At 36.3% G+C, this 22,398-nt stretch overlaps 1 protein-coding gene across 1 annotated transcript; it reads left to right on the top strand.

Annotated features, from left to right (window-relative positions):
- The first annotated feature begins 4,814 nt into the window (after positions 1-4,814).
- On the top strand, positions 4,815-22,225 carry LOC116723313 (interferon alpha/beta receptor 2-like). The gene is made up of 7 exons (XM_032568115.1): positions 4,815-5,301; positions 5,381-5,501; positions 15,180-15,349; positions 16,324-16,484; positions 18,865-19,018; positions 19,432-19,559; positions 20,314-22,225. The coding sequence occupies exons 1-7, from the start codon at positions 5,256-5,258 to the stop codon at positions 21,007-21,009; spliced, it is 1,476 nt and encodes a 491-aa protein (XP_032424006.1). The 5' UTR covers positions 4,815-5,255; the 3' UTR covers positions 21,010-22,225.
- Positions 22,226-22,398: the final 173 nt, after the last annotated feature.

Raw genomic sequence — 22,398 nt, 5'->3', positions numbered from 1 at the left:
GAAATGGGGCTGAAAGTTTGCAGAACAGGAACCAGATATATTAATGTGTGATTAAATTAATGACTCTTTTTCTTTCTCTACTACAAAACTCTGAAAGCAGATTTAAAATCAAACTCGGCTAAAAATGGCGGGAAATGGTTAAAATTAACATCACAGAGGCAAAATGTTCCAATGAAACTCCACACTGATGAAAAGTTGCTATAAATTCACGAAGAAAAGTAATAATAATTTGCATTTTAAGGACCTACAGTTTAACAGAGGAGGTAATGATTTGTGCTGTTTTGTAGCGCCACCCAGAGGCAGAAGTGTGAACTGGTGGCATTAAATGGAAAAACTGATTTTTACCAAATGTTAGTTTAGTTTATTCCTTGTTCTTCATTTAAATTATTAACTAAAATTAACTTTAATAAAAAAAAATCTTTGAATATTTTAATTTCTTTTGTTTTTGTAATTTAACTTTGTCTTACATTGTTATGTGTTTTAATTGTTTTGGTGTCTATTTTGTGATTCTTGTGTCATTTATGATGTTTTAATTTAAATGTTCTAATATAAAGAATTTTGTAACATTTGTTTAAAAATGCCAAAGGCAATTGTTCTTAAATGTGCTACGCAAGTAAATTTGATTTGAAAAAGTTTCTGTCAATAAATTATTATTATTATTATTATTATTATTATTATTATTATTATTATTGTTGTTGTTGTTGTTGTTGTTGTTGTTGTTTTTAATTTATTTATTTATAAAAAGAAACTATTTACTTTTTAGAAGGTTTTATTGTTTCCAAAACATGTTCATTACTTTTCTTCTTTTTTTAACAGAATCATTCTTAGATTATTAAATTTCAATCTGATAATTTTTTGCCTATTTGTTTTGAGGCCTCTTGTCACTTTGAATCCAAATTTACCTGCTGCCACTGGCCACGCCCCCAACTCAGCTCGCACCTGAAAATGGCTGCAAACAAGAATACATCAAGTAGCTTCTTGATGGTAAGTCAAAAACTAAACACTTCGCCTTTCCAGCAGCCATTTTGAGCGCATAAAGCGATGAAACCAGTTGACTAAATGGTTCGCTTTGGTTGCTAGGTGACGTTAGAACTCTTCCTGGGTTGCTAGGTAACGGCGCGGCGCTCCTTAATTTGAAACGCCTCATTTTCAGTCACCAAAAATCATTAAGTTATTGCCTTCCAAAAAACGGGTTGGTCGGTTTTTAGACGCAGGAACTTAAATTTAAGTACAAAAATGTGCAAGATGTGAATTTTGAATAGAAGGTCCCGTTTAAAACTTCCTGTTTTCTTCTGGGTTTTTACCTTCTCCCTTCAGAAAGATTTACTTCCCGTTTCACGTTAAACGAATCCATCTGCAGCTCACAGCTGTCATTATTCCCCTCCGTCTGCATAAAGGCTGTACGTCAGCCAACTTCCTGTCCGCCGCAGTGGAGGAAATCCAGAACACTTAACACAACAAGACGGAGATTTCTAGGTTGTTTTTAAACAAAGTCAAGTTTCTGAGCTGTTGTTAACGGAGTCAGTTTGGAACAAAGAGGTGGGTGGAAAAAAGCTACTATTTATTGGTCTCCATCATAAAAAAAAGGACGAGAACGTGGAGGAATTATCATAAATAAACTATAAATGGTCAGTTTTAACATGTTGGGTACATGTTTGATTTAGTGACGTTTACATAAAACAAACGGTAGAGCTTCGTTATAGTTAAAGTAAAAAGGAACAATGTCACTTTGCTGGTAAGAAATGTTTTATTTATTTATTTAGCAAATAAAACAGATTGTCTTCCTTTTATAACTGATTATTATGCCTGCACGTGTTGCCATGGAAACGGCGTAGGTCAAGGAAATGGAAAGACACTTATAAATTTCTGCCAAAAAACTAAAATATTCTGAGATTAATATAAGAAATTTTCTAGAAAAATTCAGGAAAGTTCTGAGCTCTAAAAGTCAAAAATTGGAAGGAAATAAGTCAGAAATTTTGATTTTTTTATTATTATTTTTTTTTTACTTATGAAATTCAGAAAATTTCCAAAATCTTTTACATTTTCTGAAATTAATCTCAACATTTCTGAATTTTTTCTCGCAAAGTTTTGATTTTTGGAGCTCAGAAACGTCTTTGTTTTTGTTTTGTTTGTTTTTTTGCAGATATTTACTCATCTTTTTTCTTCGTAACATGCTTTAGCTATGAATTAATCATACATTCTTCTTGTAAATGAAACATTTGCTAATCATGTCTTTATTTAAATGTCAACCTAAAATATTTTACTTTTTAGATTTGATCAAGTAAAACATGAATCTATTAAAAAAAGATTTAACTTCTAAATAAGTCAATTTATTTCTGTGTTAGTAAGTTGTGGCCTCTGTACAGAGGAGGCTTCATGATTCTCAACATCAGGAAGTTGCAAAATACTAAAAAACAAAAAACTCTGGAAAGCAGTACTGTTAATTAAAACCAAAATAAACTGAAAAGATGTTTTGATTCTAGATTTTTTAATAAAGTTCAAACATTACTCTTTTTCTAAGAATTAAAAAAACTTTCAATCTTGGGAAACAAACGCTTTACTCCCGTCATTGAACAGCAGGGGGCGCACCAGCATTAAAAAAAGGAAATCCTTATTATTCCAGGCTGCAGTGGACGGCTGGCGCCACCAGGGGGCAGCAAACAGGTTACAATGAAGAAACATAATCTTAATCTCTGGTTTCCTCAAAAGGAAAGAACAAAAATAAAATCGTTCAATCACATGTTAAAATAACAAAAAATAAATAAATATTCACTTTCATTTTGTGTTTGTTGTTTTCTGAACTTTTATTACATGTTACAAATATTTGCATGTATTTAATTTTTTTTTCTTATTTAAATAATTTCATAATATGAAAAATTATTACAGACAAATTAAAATCTCCTTTTAATAAAAAATGTTTTTTTTTGTAACCAATATTTTACATTTAAATATGTCCATAGAAAAAACACTAAAAACATCATCCCAGTAATTATATTTTTTTTAAATGAATTTAATTGACTTTTAATAAACAAAGCAAGTTTTTTCAACGAGAGTCACACATATGTTGTTATTGTTGATGAAAAATCATAACAATTTGCAATCAGTTTGCATTTCATTTCAAAAAGCAAACATGGAAAACCATTTCTAAGTTTTGGGTCTAAAATAATTTTCACATTTCTTTCCTGCAAAGCATCTGGCTACGTAAAGTTTTGCATTCTTAGTTTATTGTTGAACAGGTAAGTAAAATGTACAGAGCAAACTTTAATGATTACAGTTTATTTTTTAAAGTTATATGTTGACATTTTTGCCCACATGACAAAAGACTTTGGACGCTCACAAGGTGGATTAATATAAAACCTGCAGAAATAAAACTGAATTTAAACCAAAACAGATTCTTAAGGAGCAGTTATAACGATAAAATGATCATCACGGCATTTCTATTTTCCGTTTTAATTATTCCTGTTTTGTGTTTGGATTTTATGCTTTGCGTTTTCAGTTCATATCTTATGTAGGATTATTTGAATTATTCGCTGTGAATGATAAAGTTTATGGCGTTGGTTAATATTTAACACTTTATGTGACGAGTCATTAAACTTTATGAGCCAAAGAGTCAAACCTGTTATACCAAACCTGCTTATGGCCATAAATCTGCAAAACCTTTGGAATAAAGTATCTAAAAATTACCTGTGAGATAAAATACATTAATCATAAAGCTAAATTAAAGAATCAAAGTTGTATTTTAGTCATTATTTTCTGCTTTAGCTGAATCAAGATTATAGATAATACTGCAGATTGAATGCAGTGTTAAAAAAAACATTCAACCTTTTAATAACTAAATATTATTATTTATCTTGGAATTTAGCACTATCCAAATAAAAACAGATTTGATTTGACTGATAAAATAATATTTAAGCAAATAACCATCATCTTGAAGTTATATTTCTGTGGCCCTGAAATAGCTTTGGCGGACCGGATTTGGCCCGCGGGCCTTAAGTTTGTACACATATGATGTAGTGTGATAAAATTAGGGGAACAAAGTCATAAAATTACCAGCATAAGGTTGTATACTAACAGAAAGAAGAATTTTAATTTTTTTAAATTAAAATAGTAAAATGAGAAACGTTGAGCAGCTTGTAGAGTTATGCTTCATATTCGGTTTTTAAAGTAAAGAAATAATGAATATTTTTAACACGTCAGCATCAAATTATGGTCAACTGGAGGTAATAACGTTGAATCGTTTCAAACTTTTAAATGATTGTGAGCGACAGTGTCTATTTTGAAGACAAAATATCAGCTCTGGCTAATTTTATCAAAGCTAAACTTGTATTAAAAAAACTTTTTACTTGTAATTTTACGACTTTAACCTGCTGATATGACTTTGTCATGACTTTAGTCTCCTAATTTAAAAAAAATCTTTATTCGGCCCTTATATTGCCTTTAGAAGCAAAAACATCACATTTATATGACAGTGTATTAGGGCTGCTTTAGATATTTTCTTTCTTTTTTTTTGTAAAGTACATTTCCACAAAAAAACACAAATGTTTAGATTAATCTCAGAAATTTTCTAGAAAATTAAAGGAAATTTCTGAGTTTGAAAAGTCGAAGATTTGCTCGAAAAAAAATCTCAGAAATTTTGAGATCAGTCTCAGAATTTTCTAGTAAAATCTCTAAAACTTTAAAACTAATCTAAAAAAAATCCAGTAAAAACTTTGAAAGTTGCAAAAGTAAAACAAAATCAAGTTTTCAAACATAATTTTGTCAAAAGGTTGTGAGATAGATCAATATATTTTTGAATATTTTTGTATGTTTGTAAATTTTCAACTTCTCAAACTCAGAATAATCAGACTTTTATTCTGAAGGCTGATGTAACCTTTCACATCTGAAACAAGCTTTTATTTTGAAGGCGTGGCCGGAAGCAGGCGTGTAAATGGCATTGGACAGCTCATGTTGTCGTCAGTCAGGAGCGGCTCCTGTTGTTATTGAACCAAGATTTCGTTTTTCTTTCTGAGCTTTAATGACTCGACCCGTGGGAACACGTGACCTCCCGTGGGTAGTTCCCACTTTAAGCGGATATTTGGATCTTGGTTCTGTTTTTAACTGGGAAGTGGTTCTCCAATAAACATGAGGACGTGTTAAGGTCTCTGCGAACTTTCGGACCGTTTTAATCCTCAGGATGTGGTTGTGAATCAGCTGTCGGCTTCAGTTGCGAACTTTTTTCTGTTGACCGGATCTCGTCGGAGTCGGATCCCTGAAGAATGAACGCATTTCCTTTCATCTTCCTGATTCTTCTGCTCCATTCAGGTGAGGAAAGCGCGTCATCCAGGTGGAATTGCTGCTCTTGTTACCTTTACTCAGGTGCGTTTCCGCCGGTTCTCTGCAGCTGTTGCGTCCCTTCCGGAACCAGTCAACCTCAGGATGGAGTCTCTGAACTTCCAGCATATCCTGCACTGGGATCCGGGACCCGGCAGCCCTCCAGGGACGCAGTTCTGGATCTATCGGAGGTAATTCACCCCAATTTCCTCATCACCAGATTTTCCTGTAATTCCTGGAAGTGTCTTTTTGAAGTGTCATTTCCTCCCCAACATCTAAAACTGGTTTGCTCCCATTTACTTTAGCAGCAACAAATGTATCCAAAACATACCGGAGTACCGTTCCGTTTTGAAAACAAGAATGCAGAAAATATGGAAGACAATTCGAGCCGCTGACAAAAAGGAATTCAGATTTTTGATCTCAGAAGATTAAAGTCAAAATTCTGAGGAAAAAAGTCAGAATACTGAAAAAAAAAAAACAGAATTCTGAAAAAAAAGTCATAATTCTGTGAACAACAGTTCAAATTCTGCAAAAGAAGTCAGAATTTTATTTAAAACAAAGTCAAAATTATGAAGAACAAAAGTCAGAATTCTGTGGAAAAAAGTCAAATTCTATGAAAATTCAGAATATTGAGGAAAAAAGTCCGAATTTTGTGAAAAAAAAATCTGAAAAAGTTAGAAATCTACAAAAAAAAATTCAGAATTCTGAGGAACAAAAGTCAAAATTCTGCAATAAAAGGTCATATTCTACCAAACGTCAGAATACTGAGGGGGAAAAGGTTTGAATTCTGCAAAAAGTCAGAATTTTACTTAAAAAGTTACGATTCTGAGGGAAAAACGTCAGAATTCTTAGAATAAGGTAATAATTCAGTTTTTTTTTTCCAGTAGCCCGAATCCTCTCCGCAGGAGAAAGAAATTTCAGAATTAAAAAACAAAAATTCTGTTTTATGACTGAAACGATAAATCGGGATTAATCATATATTGAAATAATCGTCAACTAATTTAGTAATCGATTAATCATTAACTGAAATATTCCGATTAAAAACAAGATATTTACTGAAAAATCCCAACATGTTCAGAGTTTAATTAAGCAAAAACTGCACAAAGATACATACATTTTCCATTTAATATATAAAGAAAAGTCTTCCTGTATAAATATGTTTTAGCTTCACCCAGTTCAAATTTTTAAAAAGGAATGCTGTGTTACTGCATTTTAGGCAATAAAATGTTTATTTTCTTAATTGAAAAAGGAATTGAATTGTTTGTTTATTTTTAATGCATCTCTAATATTGTATGAAAACTTTTAAGAATTTGCCATTTCTTTATCCGATTAATCATCAGACTAATCGATTAATCAGTTACTAAAATACTCATTAGTTGCAACCCAGTTCTGTTTATGTAACTTGAACACGGTAGAGGTTCTGTCATGGTTTGTTGCTGCATCTGTTCTTAGATATTGATCCGTTCTTAGGGAAAACTTGGAGGTAATGTGAATAAATTGGATCCGTCTAACAGATGGTTAAAACTGTTGGTCTTTGAGGAAATAATAATAAGTGTTTTCCAGCTGGAAAACACTGGACTTTGTTTAAAAATAAGATTTAATAATAAGAGTCCACTTTTTAAATTACTATGAATTCAGAATATTATAAAATATTTTAAAATTCACACCGGCTGCATGTCGTAAAGTGATCTCACGTTGAAGGAAAGGAGAAAATGTGTCATTAAAATCCGTTTTTGCAAAGTTCAGACCAACGTTTTTCATTTTTATGGCTGTTAATTGAAATATTCCTCGGTCAGGTTTTGCAAAGTTGCATGGTCTGCCTTGGGGAGTTTATTTTGCTAAACTGCAGGAAATTACAGGATTTGTGTGTTTAATTATATTTTCCGTCTCGTTAAAATAAAACTGACCGCCACAGATGGAAGTTTGTTTCTTCCCCAGCATTTCTTCTCTGCTACAGGAAACGTCTCAGTGCTGACATATTTCCTCTCAGAGCATCAACTAAAAAGCTGAGTGACATTTCACCAACCTCGAAGTTAAACGCATCGTAGTTCCACAGAAACAGAACCGAGCGTCAAGTTAAAGCTTGTTTTTTTGCTGTTTTTCTTCATTGTTCTAAACTCCCCTGGTGTTTCTGAGGGAGTTTCCACTGCTGTCTGCTGCTTTTTCACAAAAGCAACAGATTTCCTCTTTCTGTGAGAAACCTCGCAGACGTCTGAGCTCCTGTGAAATGAAGAAGAACCAGCTCAGACACTTCGAGTCGCACCTTGTGCCAGAGTTGCCCACAAAATTAATCCCCTGCCTCTTCGGCTTTACTGACGCTGTTGTGGTTAAAATAAAAACAATAATAATAATGTTGCAGGTTATTCCTGTAAGGAAACATTGAGCACTTCATTTAAGGAAGTGGTTTGGGACTTTATATCCCTTCTTAACCGTAAAACCAACTTCGCATTCCTTCATTATTCCCAGCTGTGCCCAGCCCGTTGCCTAGCAACCCAAGAAGGAGCACCAACACGTTTGGTCAGCTGGTTTTACCTCCCATATTTGCACTAATTCAATCTGGTCGTAATCTTTTGTAAGAAATGCTGTACATTCAAATATTTTTACGAAAATAGAAAAATGTTATCCCATGAATTTTTAGATATTTATCTTAAAAACATCTGTACATTGAGAGAAAGTGGCACTGAAGTCAAATTCCTTGTTAGTTTGCACAAACGTGGCCAATAATGTTGATTCTGATACTTTATGCAGCAGCTCTTAAAGCTTAAAGTCCTTCATGATCCATTAACTGTTCTTTTAGCCGCAATATTAGCATCAAGCAGTTTGCTGCATGTGAAGGAAACCGTTGATTCTGGGAACATCTGCTTCTCTTTTAGAGATTTAAAGGGAATATATAATTCAACATTTATATTCTGCATACTTTCATACTTCCATTTATACTGTTTCTAAAAACAGCCCAAGCATTAAAAAAAAAAAAACACTAAGACTTTTTGTTGTCAATAAGTTCATGTTCTTTGGTGTCTGGAAAGTGAGCCGTTTCAAAACTCTCTGGAATGTAACATCACAAATCAGCAGGCACTGGCCGTTACCTAGTAACCACAGTGAAGCCTAGCCCGTTACCCAGCAACCACAGTGAAGCCTAGCCCGTTACCCAGCAACCACAGTGAAACCTAGCTCGTTACCTAGTAACCCAAGAGAAGCTCCAGCACGTTTGGTTAGCTGGTTTTATTACCGCTGTACAATGGCTTCTGGAAAAGAAAAGTGTTTTGTTGTTGACTCACCAACCAGAAACCACTTGCTGCATTCTTGTTGGCTGTGTGGGAGGCTCTACTTCTGCTTTTCAAAGATGCGTGGCAGTATAATTGTGGATCTGCTTGCAGATATTTTCTAGTCCAAATGTAAACGCTGACTTGGGGGTCGTGGCCAACAGCGGCTTATTTGGTTTTAAAGTGACAAGATTCCCTAAAACAGCTAAAATCTTATTATCTAAGAACGATTTTGTGCAAAAAATTGTAATCAACATGTTTTGTATAGACCATAGACCTATCCTAACCTTCTGAAAGGTTTTTAAAATGATAAAACTGTTAAATATGTGTAAGTTTATTCTTATTTTGATAAAGTTTTCCTAATATTTTCACATTTTTAATATATTTATAGCTATAAACGGCAGCACTTTGGGAGCTGTTTATGTGCTGTTGAAAGTTGCTGATTCGTGCTTTTTCTGCCTTCAGTCCTTCTATGGCACACTTTAAATAAAAAACAAAGATGTACATTCATCTCTCATTATTTACATGTTGTGTTTGCATGTCCTTCCGTCTCTGTTCATTGCATCCTTACCGGATTTCCTTAAAGAAGCTGAAGGCTCTCTGGGTTTGTGTCCTTTTATTTTGTCCTTCATGGTCTAAAAGTGCAGAAAATTTAGCCGAACAAACATTTTCATTTCTTTTTTCTTTTTTTTTAACCCTTCCAGGGGGTCTTTTTGTGGGCTCTAGTGTCCCTTTTTACAAAAGTAGGCTGACAGGAATGGGGAAGGAGAGGGGGGAAGACATGCTGCAAATGTCGCCGGGTCCGGGAGTCGAACCCGCGACGGCCGCGTCGAGGACTCAAGGCCTCCAAATATGGGTCGCGCTAACCGCTACGCCACCACGGCACGCCCAAACATTTTCATGTCTACACTGAACCCGGTATTGGTGGGGATTAAGGACGACAACCACAGAAAAACACAAACAGCTGAAATTTGTTGCCTATTTTAAAAGTTCAAATGAAGCTGAAGCTAAATATTAGGTGTTGATTAATCTGTCAATTTATTCTGACAACTAATCGGTTAAAAAATTGGCACAATCTGCAGATTTTTTTATTTTATTTTATTGCTAATCTACAGCTCATGCACCACAACCACTACAAATCCCAGAATGCTCTGCTGCATGTTTTCTCGTCCATTTGGACCCAGAAGCCCGTCTTCTACTGGCATTCAGTCGTGGTCCTCCTCTATGCTTGTTGCTTTGTGTGCAGCCTTTAAACACATGCAACAGCTGGGAATATGTTCCTATATTATTATGATTAGTGTAACATAACTTCAGCTGTCCCTTTAATTGGTTTACCTTTTAATTTCCTTTAAAAACTCTAATTTTCACTGGTACAAGCTGCAGTGAGTCAGTTTTCTGTCACTTGGCTGTTAGATCTGGTTTTAACCTCTGTTGCTTTATCTGATACGATCAGCACCACAAATCTGTTTACACCGCGTTTGAACACCGATCTTTATCAGGCAAAGTAACGTTGAGACATGCAGTTTCCACACGTTGTTTTAAATTAAACCTTCAGGACATTTTGTTCCTCTATTTTGAAGGGAATGAAGAAGTGAGACGTGAGCAGATGTTTTCTGCTTAATTTAAAGCTGCCGTATTTGAGATTGTGGTTAACAGTAAAATTCTCAGGTTTCCAGGATGACCACATCTGACACATTTCCCAATATTTGGGTCATTTGTTTTAGAGCATAAACAATATTCTGCAGTATTCTGCAGAATAAAATGGATGTTTTTGTGTGTATTTCTCTGTAGGAGTGCCGTGATAGGGGGCGCCATAACAATGGTAGAAAAATTAATTCCAGTAGTTGGCATTTTCTGTGTTTAACAGCTATTTGTTTGCACCAAGGTTATTATAGTTGCATAAAACTAACAAAATAACAGAAATTGAAATAAAAGCATCATCTGATAATTAAGGGGGGAAAAACTCTAAGTAACTGGTATTGTGCGTTTATGCGACTAAAATATACTGAAATTATAGATGTAATGTCTTTTGTTTATGTGTTATGAATTTATTTGTTAGTCTTTCAAACTGAGATTTGTTTTTTCCCACACAAGCAGTTTACGCCAGCTGTCGGTAAATTACGGTTCTGCATTCTCCACCTGCTAGCCTACAAAATGGCGGTGGCAAAAGTTGGGATAAACGCCAGTTTCAACAATAATTGAATACATTTTTTTGAAAATGGTATCTTCTTTTGAGTATTCATTACCCAATACATTATCACAATAAAATACTTCGACCTTTTTGAATTCCGTATCTAAAAATTAACCAAAGTACAGAGAAAACTGAAGCTATTACTTGTTGCAATGTGACGTCGCGCCCTCCAGCTAAGCTAATATTTTAAAGTTCAAGATATTAAATGTATGATATAAAAGAAAAAGGGACACACTGCTTTGCTACAACTTATCAACTGTAGAGAACGAGATATTTTTGTACTCGTTGCTCGTTGTTATCTCGTCTCCCCAGGTCTGTTAATGTCGTGCGTAAAAGTGAAACCACAAAAACACTGTTCAACTTCACAATCAACCAGAGTTTATTCAAACAATCAAATGGATAAAATCACACCAACAGCCCAACATGGTCATCAGACACCAAAGCCAGAAAGGAAACAACATCAATTACCTGAGAAAAAGATGTAATATAGATGCGTCTTCGGAAAGTGCTGCTGTGGACAGGAAAAACATTTCCACCCAGCGATCTGACCAGCTGTTTTAGCTCAATTACTTTTATATCAAGGTGTGTTTTTACTTTCTGAGGCTTTCTAATGTACCGTTTAGAGGTGGACTCAAACAGCCTGTAATGACGTGATGCTGTTGCACACCAGAGACCATGCAGGTGGTACCAAGGCCAAAGGATGAATCTGTCCACTGTCCAAGCTATCTTCATGCGTACTTTCCAAGGCTATGTACAATAGATGTGTTCATTTCATAGAGAAACATTTTGTTCAAAGATAGTAGGACCGAAGTTTATCAGCTATCCGTGTTTTTCATCCTTTCAAACTGCCTCAAACTGGTTCCTGAACCGCACAGAGCTCTCCTGACCTCTCTGACCCCAGGCATCAAACAGCAGATTTTGATTGCAAAAATTAGCACACGTTTCATATAACATCTTCAAACTCGTATAAAACAGACATGAGCAGCTTCATTACTAAAACGTCTGTTACACTCAATATTTTCTGATTAGTTTTCTACTTCTTTGGTTGTAATGAACTAAGAAATTTTTTCAAAGGAATATATGACTTATTCTTCTTAAGAATGTGATCTAATATAAAAAAAACTCTGCAGCATAGACTAATTTTAGTCAAACTGTGATCATTATATCTAAAACTGTTCGACTGATTAAATTTTATATTGATTAAATCATGAGTCTGAATCTAACCTAAATTGAAGCCTACTCAAAACAATCATGATCAATTTAATATTTTAACAATGCGCTAAATTTAAACATCATTAAAACTAGCATAATTAAACTAATATTTCCAATGCAATGCAACAGGATAATAAGGCCCAAAGGCAGCACATTTCATAGGTCAGAGAAAAGTTTTAATAAAAACAATAGTGAGGGACACTCAATACTTTAGCTAGGTGTCCCTAGCTAGCTAGCTGCTAGCATAACTGCTAGCTGACCTAGCATAACTAGGTCAGCTAGTTATGGAGAAAAATATTAATATGAGTGGTTTTAAGTTGTTCGTGAGAGATTTTCCCCCCATTGCTGTTGCACTAAATTAATAATACGAAATCTCCGGGTTTCATTTTAACGGAATTATTCTACCGCAGCAAACTGCGTCATTGTGCGCATGCGCGAAATTTCCGAACGTAAACAATAACATGCCACGTAGGCGTCTATAACTAATAAAAGCTAGAAAACACTCTCTTAAAACGTAGACAATCAAAACGTTACAACAAATTAAACTGAGCTATAATGACGTGACCACTTTCTGCCTTCACGTCAGAAAAGTAACCGATCGCGCCTGTTCCTGTGAGTTTTTCTGCCTCGGTGCCCTCCACGCCGGCCGCGACCTTTTAATCCGGTCACGTTTTCACTCAGAGCGCAGCGCGTCTGTAAACTCGCGGTTGACTGGAGCCTCTTTGATGGAACATGTGACACATGGCGGTTGGTTTCTGACTCCCTCCGAGGCGTCCCTCCCGCAGTGAGCGCTGTTTCCATCCCCTCTGCGCCTCTCCGGGCTGCTGCCACCGCAGAGAGCCCCGCTGCTCTGGATGGGGTTTCGGTTTCAGGTCGCCTCGCCCTCTCAGGCTTCGCGTCTAGCTGTACAAAGTGATTCATTTTTACATGGAAATCGTGATGAATGTGGCATTTTTAACGGTTTTTTTTTTTTGTTCTTCTTCATCTCTAACTGATCACTAAAACTATGAATTTCTGCATTATTTTACTGATTACAGATGTATTTAACACTGTCGTGCCCTGCAAGGAAATAAATGGAGCTGGGAGTTGGCCATATTTTAATTCAATATCTGTGTGGCCATGGCGCCAAAAATATGTGTGCTCTATATGCAACGGAAAGGGGCGCTGCGCTAGAGGGGGCGCCATAACAATGGCATTTTCTGTATTTAACAGTTTGTGTCATAGTTACCTAGAAATAACAAAAACTGAAATTGAGAAGGCATTTTTGTTAACTGAAATAAGTAAAAACTGTAATTATTATTATTGTGATAAGGATAAAAAGTGATAAGAATTATGTAATGTTTCCTTTTTTAGGTAACTTTATGGTTGCAGGTGTGTGTCATTAGCCTGTCACCATTTGCTAGGATAAATTACTAATAAAATAAATACGACATAAATACTAATATTGTCATTCTGAGACAATTATCAACTATAATAATAATAGTAGTAGTAAAGGGATATTAATGCAAGTACACACTCAAAGATGAAAAATCTTTAATTTCTAGAGAATATTTAAAACTGGAAAACAGTTTTAACATCCAAAACTGCACTTCAAAAATATTAATCACTCAGCTTAGGCAAGGAATTGGCAGCTAGTGCAAACTAACTACTTCATACATGGTGTCAAACATTTGCAGTGTTTTTCAAAATGTGAAGAAAAATCTTCACATATTGTTGTACAACTGGAAATTATGAAAATCATTTTAACTCATCATGCAGTTATTTGATTTATTGTTTAATCTAGTAGGCCTATGCTTCACAGCAATTATACCCTCACAAATACAAATACTGCTCTTAAAAACATTGATTTGTAATACACTTATTTCTGGCATCAGCCACATAAAGAACAGAGATTAAAACATAACAATCTGAACATTAGTGATAGTTTTGGGTTTTTCTTAACATTGGAAGTTATTGAAATAACAATAAATCATTATTTTTTTATCATAATAAAAAATGTATCTAGCTATAACTGGAATTTGAAATAAAAATCTAATATGATTTGATCTGGATGTTTTGCTGGTTTAGACTTTAGAGTAGAATCAGTTCCCTAAACTTCACCCTGTTTCCAAATCAAACTGTAAATCATCACATGAGGATCTTATTTTAAACATGTGACCCAAATTCTCTCCCTCAGATAAAAACATTTATTAAAGTGATCGAAAACAACACAGGAACCACAAAGATTCAAATATTGCATAAAACTACTGAAATCCATATTTTAAAATAAAGTCTAAACAAAATGCAAATTTATGATCACCATAAACTGTGATTATACAAAGCAAAGGTTTAAAAGTCTCAAAGAAGAAAAACTGGTTGGTGCTCTTACTGGAGTGTGGATGTTAATGTCACAGGGATGTAAAGCCTTAAAATCAGCAATAAAATGTTAAAGTCAATCCTAAACCAAGAGGAAGCCAGAACCAGGTTCTTTTAGTACCTTGGTTGGTGTGTAGGCGACGCAGAGATGATTTATCTAACCCAACATACGATGGATTACAGGAATCCAACCGAGAGTTAACGGCATGAATCAATTTCTCAAGATCTTTGGTTGGAAGATATGACGTCATCCTGCTAATTTCTCTTAACTGGAAAAAAACTGGATTTCACATCAGTCTGTATAATTTAAAATAAATCATATTCCTGACAGCAAAGGGTCAAGATTGTCATTTCCTTTTCTTCCTAGTTTTAATATAATTCAGACAGTTCAAGAGTGATTATCTTTCTCAATTGGCAAGTAGATCAGGATATTATCAGCAAAAAAGTGGATCAGAATATCCACTACTTTTAGTGCTACATACTAAAAGTAGTAAGGTTTATGAAGCAGTGGACCAAGAATAGAGCCTTGAGGGACGCCACAAGTGAGAAAAGCCATAGAAGAACCCAAAATAAAAAGCTGTTCCTTGGATACCTGGCCAAATCGGGACAGTAAAGTCCTGCGGTCCAAGGTACCACAGGTAGCTGAAACGCCTAAAAGCACTAAAACATGTGCAACCAAGTCCTGGTTTTAAATTAATTCACGTTGTTAAATAATCGCACCAGGCTGAAAGAAATGCAGGTCAAAAGCTAAACTCCCTCGACTGGTGTGAGAGAATCTGTTGAGCTGTTTCTTTTGCTGCGCAGACATGAAATTAACAGTTTCTGTTTTCTTTGTGATGAACCCCAAGGGTTGGAGTTCGTATCGTAGTGCTGAAGACGCTTTCTCAAAAACCAGTAAATTCAACATCCTTCAAGCTGAAACTGGAACCCCACAAAAGGCACGAACTGGTTGTCGAGGCGTCATACAACAACACAAAGTCTCCTCACTCTACAATCACCTTTCAGCCCATCAAGGAAAGTAAGTCAACATGAACTCTGAGCCTCATAAAGGTCCTAATGTTCCTCTATGCTAAAATATGTAAAAGATGTAAGGATTGCTCAGGTTGTTGGTCGCCCAAATTTGTTTCACTACTGATCAGTGACGGCTGAACGACAGGGAACGGTTTCCGTTTGACTTTTATGTTTTAATATATGAGAAAAGTCTTCGTACATAAATGTTTAATGAAGCAGAGCTGATGGAAAAAAGGAGTAAATCTCTGTCAATTTTAGTTGAAAGTTGAATTTGTTTTACCTTACAAGGTCAAAAGATTTCCAAATTCAAAAGCTGGGGATTTTTGAAACTCAGACATTTCCAAGTTTAAAAAAGAAGAAATCTGTCATTAATCTCTGAGTTTCATTTAGCCAATATTAAACTTTACAGTTTTTTTTCTAGAAAATGTGAGTTTTTTCCAGCAAAGTTTCAACTTTTCAATCTCATTAATTTCAGTTTTTTTCTGAAAAATCTTTGACGTTACAAACTCAGACATTTCAAAGTTTTTTCTAGAAAAGTTTGGCGAGTTTGGTTGGGGCAGAGCAGTTCTCAGAACATTTCTGAGATTAATCTCTGTTTCTGAGTTTTGTCTAGCCAATTTTCAACTTCACAAAACCAGAAGTTTCCAAGTTTTTACTCTAGAAAATTTGAGTTTTTTCCAGCAATGTCTCAATTTTTTAGACTCATAAACTTCAGTTTTAAATAATCTCAAAATTTCTGAATCTATTCTAGCAAATTTTCAACCTTAGAATCTCAGAAATTTCAGTGTTTTTTGTTTTCTAGAAATGTTTCGGCTTTTTAACTCAGAACTTTCTGAATTTCTTTTAAAGAAAATTCCCGAAATTAATCTAAAAATTTCAGATTTTTTTTTTTGGCGGAAATTTTCTCCTCCTGTTCTGTCTACAGTGGCCCTCATAGAGTGTTGTACAAAACTAACTTTTATTTCGTTCTTGTGTGAAAAGCTGTGATTGGTCCTCCGCTGCTCTCGGTGGCCAGATGTGGGACGTGCATCCAGGGGAACATTTCGATGCCTGACTTAGATCCATACACAAAGGATCACTCTATATACTATGATTTCAGCTACAAAGTGCGGTGGAGGAAAGGAAATGGTGGAGAAATCCAGGTAAAATACATATCTTATATCAAATTTCTCTTATACACAGCAAAGATTTCCTCTGATTTCCTCCTGTGAGCAATTTCTGTTCTACTTTCTCTTTTGCTCAGGATTTTCTGTTGTTCTGAAGCTTTACTTTACAGCTAAAACTCCATTCAAAGATTAGTTAAAATACTTTCCAACATTTTAAACTACATATTTTATCTTTGTAGGAAAGGAGGATGCTGTTCATATGTTGTTTACCTGATTCACCTAAAATCTGCATCAGAATCTAGTCTCTGTCATTCATAAACAGTAGCGATACCTAGAAAAAGAAACTCTATTTCAGTTTCTGATGGCTGTTGTCTCATCCTGTTGTTTTCCAAACTGAAACTGAAAGATGCTTCAGATGATCCAGAAAACATTTCTACTAGCTACAATATTATCATCTAGCAGTTTGCTGTATGTGAAGCCATTTTGATATAAAGTGGAGGAAGCCATTGCTAACACAGTGACCTTTAGAGATTTAATGGAGATGTATAATTCAAACGCATCACAATTTTTACAGTTTTTGAACTTCCATTTGGGTTTCTACTGCTTCTAAAAACAGCCCAAGTGCTTCATTAAAAAAAAAAAAAACACCCAACTGGCTTTTGGCAACAAGTTGATGTTTTTTGGTGACCCGTTTTAAAAATCTTTGGAATGTAACTAACAAATCAGCAGGCACTGCCCGTCACCTAGCAACCCCAGCAGAGATCCGCCCATCACCTAGCAACCCCAGCAGAGATCCGCCCATCACCTAGCAACCCCAGCAGAGATCCGCCCGTCACCTAGCAACCCCAGCAGAGTTCCGCCCGTCACCTAGCAACCCCAGCAGAGATCCGCCCGTCACCTAGCAACCCCAGCAGAGTTCCGCCCGTCACCTAGCAACCCCAGCAGAGATCCGCCCGTCACCTAGCAACCCCAGCAGAGTTCCGCCCGTCACCTAGCAACCCCAGCAGAGATCCGCCCGTCACCTAGCAACCCCAGCAGAGATCCGCCCGTCACCTAGCAACCCCAGCAGAGATCCGCCCGTCACCAAGCAACCCCAGCTGAGCTCCAGCACATTTGGTCAGCTGGTTTTACTGTGGTAATAGCTGTATGATGGCTGCTGGGATCATTAAATTACTGCTGGATTTGAATTGAAGTGAATCTGTTTGTTGCCATTTTTTCATGCGAGTGTAAACGTTGAGTTGGGGGGTGTGGCCAGCAGCAGCTTATTTAGATGTAAAGTGACAGGAAGCCCGAAAACAGCTCATTCTGACAGAAGCTCAAACTAGGCAGAACCAACCAGAATAAAATCTCACTTCATAGAAGAATTTTGTGTAAAAAAAAAACTAATGAAAATGTTTGGTGTTGTGCATAGCCCCATCCTAACCTGTTCAAGGAAGCATGCAGGTCATCTTTTAAATGGTTGATGTACTGTGCTGATGATTTGACTCCACAGAGATGAACACTATTCAGCTTGACCAAAGTACGGTGAAGATGTGGTTTGTAGTCCAGCAGACTTTTAAAGATCATGCAGTATTTTCTTTTTACCTAGTTCTCATATTACGTCACACTCCAATGAACTTTGCAGCTGACAGCCATCTTGGTAGGCAGTTGCTATGGAGTTGCTATGACAACAATAAACAAGCTACAAGCTTAAAACTAGCTCTCAACTTGTTTCTAAAAATATAAGTACATTGCAACTTTTTTACCACTCTACTCACCTCTGTGTAATACTACAATAAATATCAGTGACATTTACTGTACCAGCAAAGTTAGCTTAGCTAATGTAGCTTTTATCTGCTAGCTAAGACGGACATGTTGCTTATGGGTTTGTTGCCAGTCATCAGAACCTTATTATTCACCTAAAGAGTTTGTACGTCCTTTACAAATCCATTTAAACACTGATTATATGCATCCATGGATTTCAAGCCGTGAAGCTCCTCCATGTTGTACGCACTCTTTGTGATCATTAAATAGTGAACTATTTTATAGTGGGAGATCGGAGGCAGCTCGTTCACGTCGCCTCACATGTTTCAGTCTTTATCAGCTATTTTGCAGATATGTATTCCTCTCGACAGCATCCACATATTTTCTTCTTGGTGGCCATGAGTCCACTATCCTTTGCACCACACTTGCCTACCAAGTTGGCGCCGTTCAGATTTCTGGGAACTATGTATCAAATTAATTGGAATCCAATTGCTCTGTCTGGGCTAAAAATGAGGCTTGCAAAACAGGAAACATGAGTCACTCCCAAACCTTTCGGTGAAGTCTGGACGGATCTCTTCAGCTGCTCCGATTCATAATCATGTTTGAAGAAAACATGACTCGGCTGCGATGGACACAGAAAAAACATGTGGATTTATGTCTCAATTATTTTCAGAAGCTGGAAACTCAAAGTAGGAACTTTAACCTCAGCAACCTGGAGAAAGATGTGGAGTACTGCATACAGGTGCTTCCCAACTGCCGAACGAACAAAAACACGCGTCCGACCGGGTGGACATGCACCTTCACCAGCATTCCAGAACCAGATTATGGTGAGCTGGACCGCCACAACAGATTCTGTTCAATAAAGTACAATACACTGCAAAAACACTAAATCTTAACAAGTAATTTTGGTTTAGTTTCTTCTGCAAATATCTTAGTACACCTTCAATAAAATAAATCTGCCAAAGGAACTTGTAAATTTTCATCAATATAAAGCAATTATTGATTATCTTGCTGAAAATTTACGTATAATTTAGTTTTGTTTTATTTGAAGAATTTGAAGATATTTGAACTAGAAACTAGAAGAATGCGTGATAAGATTTAGTATTTTTGCTGTGTAAGTTCCAGCCCTCTGAGTTTAAAAGTAAACATTTAAACAAAGTAAATCCCAGTGTGATGTCAGAAGGTACATCCAGCATTTCCAGTCTGACTGAATTCCTCGTCATTCCATGATTGTTTTCAGGACTGTTGGTTTTAGTCGTTGTCACGGCCGTTTTGATTGTTTCCTTGACTGGCCTGATGACGGGAATCTTCTGCCTCTACTACACCGGATTCCTGTGCAAACTAAAGGAAATGCCGGCAGCCCTCATGGTGAGATAATGATTACTGTCAGTATTCTGGGTCACCCTTATTCCTACACTGCAAAAACACAAAACCATAACTTTTCTCATTACCTAGTTTCATACCTCCCTTGGGAGCTACTGCATGACATTTACATATTAGGGCCACTGTAGACAGAAAAAAGTTTCCACCCATAAACTCTTACATTACATTTCTGGGTCTCAGAAGTTGAACATTTTTTGACTTTTGAAAAAATGTTCTGGTTTTCAAATGTCACACATTGTCAACTTTTGAAACACAGAAATTAAAAAAAAAATTCAAGAAGACTTCTGAGATTAATGTGAATTTTTTTCTCTAGCAAATTTTCAACTTTTCACACTTGGAAATTTCCATGTTTTCTCTAATTGTTTTAGCAAATTTTTGACTTTTCAGACTCTGAAGTCTCTTTTGTTTCTATAATACTTGTGAGATTAATCTTAACATTTCTGGGATATTTCTAGCAAATTTTGCACTTTTCAAACTCAGAATTTTCCAAGTTTTCTATATAAATTTCTGAGCTTGTTCTCAAAATTTTAGCAATTTTGTTTTTTTACTTTTTAGCCTTTTTTTCTAGAAAAATTCTGAGTTTTCTCAAACTTTCCGAGTTTTTTGGTGGAATTTTTTTTCTTTTTCCATCTATTTTGGCCCTAATTTGCCACCATACTCCTGACCCCTGCAGCTCTCTAACCACAGTTTGTTTTCAGTTACAGTTCCTGTTTCTGCCTTCTCATTTCCTCTTTCTCAGGTCGTCTTGAGGCAAAGCTACGTCCTAACCCTGAGCACCACGGACATCAACCGGGTCGCCATCATCCCCCAAACGGTAAAAACCAGAAACCGCCCGGCGACGTCTCCGTCTCCGTCTGCCGCCGGGGACGCCAGCTCTGAGGACGAAGACAGCGATGAGGAGGCTGCAGTGAAGCTGTACATGGACAGAAACGCAGAACTTTCTACCGGCAGCGGTTCTGCTGACAGCAGTGGGAACAATGACGTGATGAAGGGAGACTTCATGAAGGTGGAGTCCAACCAGTATGAGGCCAAAGCAGAAACTATTTTTATACATGAAAAAGATCAATCTGGACAGGAGGACTCCACAACTCAGCTGGAGGAAATCAAAATAGAGACTCTGGAGTTCTCTGGAGACGTCAACCTGTTCTCCGTCACCCTCGCCTCGATGGATGCTTGTGAGGAAGACGAGGTAGAGGAGGATCAGGACTCTGGAAGCTCTTCCATGGACTTCCTGAGGACTTACACCCTGAAACCTCTGAGGCAGATGGACTCTGAAAGGGAACGGGACGACGGGATGCGTCCGTCAGAGTCGGGACAAGATGGCAGCAGCACAGAGTGCTGGATGGACGAGGAGAAGGAGGAGGAGGAGGAGGAGGAAGAAGAAGAGGAGGAGGAGGAGGAAGAAGAGTTCTCTGGATATCTGACAAATAAATGAAATGTTTTCTCAAACTGGAGGACTGTACGTTAAAACAACAGGTCCATTTCTGATTCTACAACTCGGTGTGAACCGGCAGATGGACTAATCACCCACACTGCAAAAACACAAAATATTAACAAGTATTTTTATTTAGTTTCTAATGCAAATATCTTAATACACTTAAAATAAGACAACATTCACTTAGAAGTAACTCTTCAGCAATAGGAGCTTGATTTAGGTCAATAATTCATTAATAATGATGAAAAAGTACTTGTTCCACTGGCGGAATATTTCACAATCAACCGGCGCTGCATTGTTACCTAGCAACCCCCGCCAAGTCCAGCTTGTCGCCTAGCAACCCAGTTCTATTTCTGCTGGCAGATTATTTCACTTATAACAAGATGTTTTATAACTTATAACAATGGAACTAGTACTTTTTATCAATATTAAGGAATCATTATTATAAAACATGCTCCTATATTTTGCTGAAAAGTTACAAAGTTAGTTTTGTCTTATTTTAAGTATACTAAGATGTTTCCACTATAAACTAAACATAAATACTTGGTAAGATTTTGTGTTTTTGCAGTGTGGATGATTATTCCATTTGTCAGTTCTCAAACAGAATTGTAGAATCAGAAACGGACCTGTTGTTCTTCTTCAGCAGATCCATGCGGGTTGCTTTGGAGTCACACAGAAGTCTGACTTTTGTCGCATTCGCATTTAATTAGTAGTTCGAATGGCAAAAAAAATTATTTTCATTAATTTGAGCATCAAAACCTGCTGTGTGAATGTAGTCTTAAAATTTCTCAATTTTTCTCCAAAACTACTTCAGTAAGAACACATTTACTACAGGGAACACACTGACTACTGTTAATTACTCCGCATAACCCTGTACCAATAATGTCGATGTGACATCGTCTCCAGTTTTTAAATTCAGACCTACTGTAATCACCTCTAATCGTAAAGCTCTCTTCACATTCACACTGTCTGCAGTCAGTTTGTCAGATTTGTTCAGTTATCTGATCCAACCCTAACGGTATCGGTGCTCATAGTTTTTACCGTCTATATTTTTGGTTTTCCTTCAGCAGCATTTCATTGTTCATATTTCATTTCCAGTTGGTTTATGCTGGGTCAAAATGAAACCAGACCAGTGCCACAGAACAAAGGCAAATGTTTACCTACTTCACCTGTTTTAAAGGTGAAAACAACAAAATAAAAATGTTAAAAGTTTTCACTGTGCCTCCTGTGTGATCTTTTTGTTTTCTGATATTTTTTGATTAAAAAAAGCAATCTTTCTCAATCTGGACGTAGGTTTTATGTTTCAGAATGAGGTAGACTTTCCCTCTTGGATGACAACAACACAGTGGACTGTTATCCATTCACCAGAAACTAAACCAAAAGGAAAAG

Source organism: Xiphophorus hellerii, chromosome 7 (genome assembly GCF_003331165.1).
Source record: "Xiphophorus hellerii strain 12219 chromosome 7, Xiphophorus_hellerii-4.1, whole genome shotgun sequence".
NCBI lineage: Eukaryota > Metazoa > Chordata > Actinopteri > Cyprinodontiformes > Poeciliidae > Xiphophorus > Xiphophorus hellerii.
The sequence above is the reverse complement of the archived record's forward strand: the minus strand, read 5'-3'. Positions and strand labels throughout refer to the sequence as shown.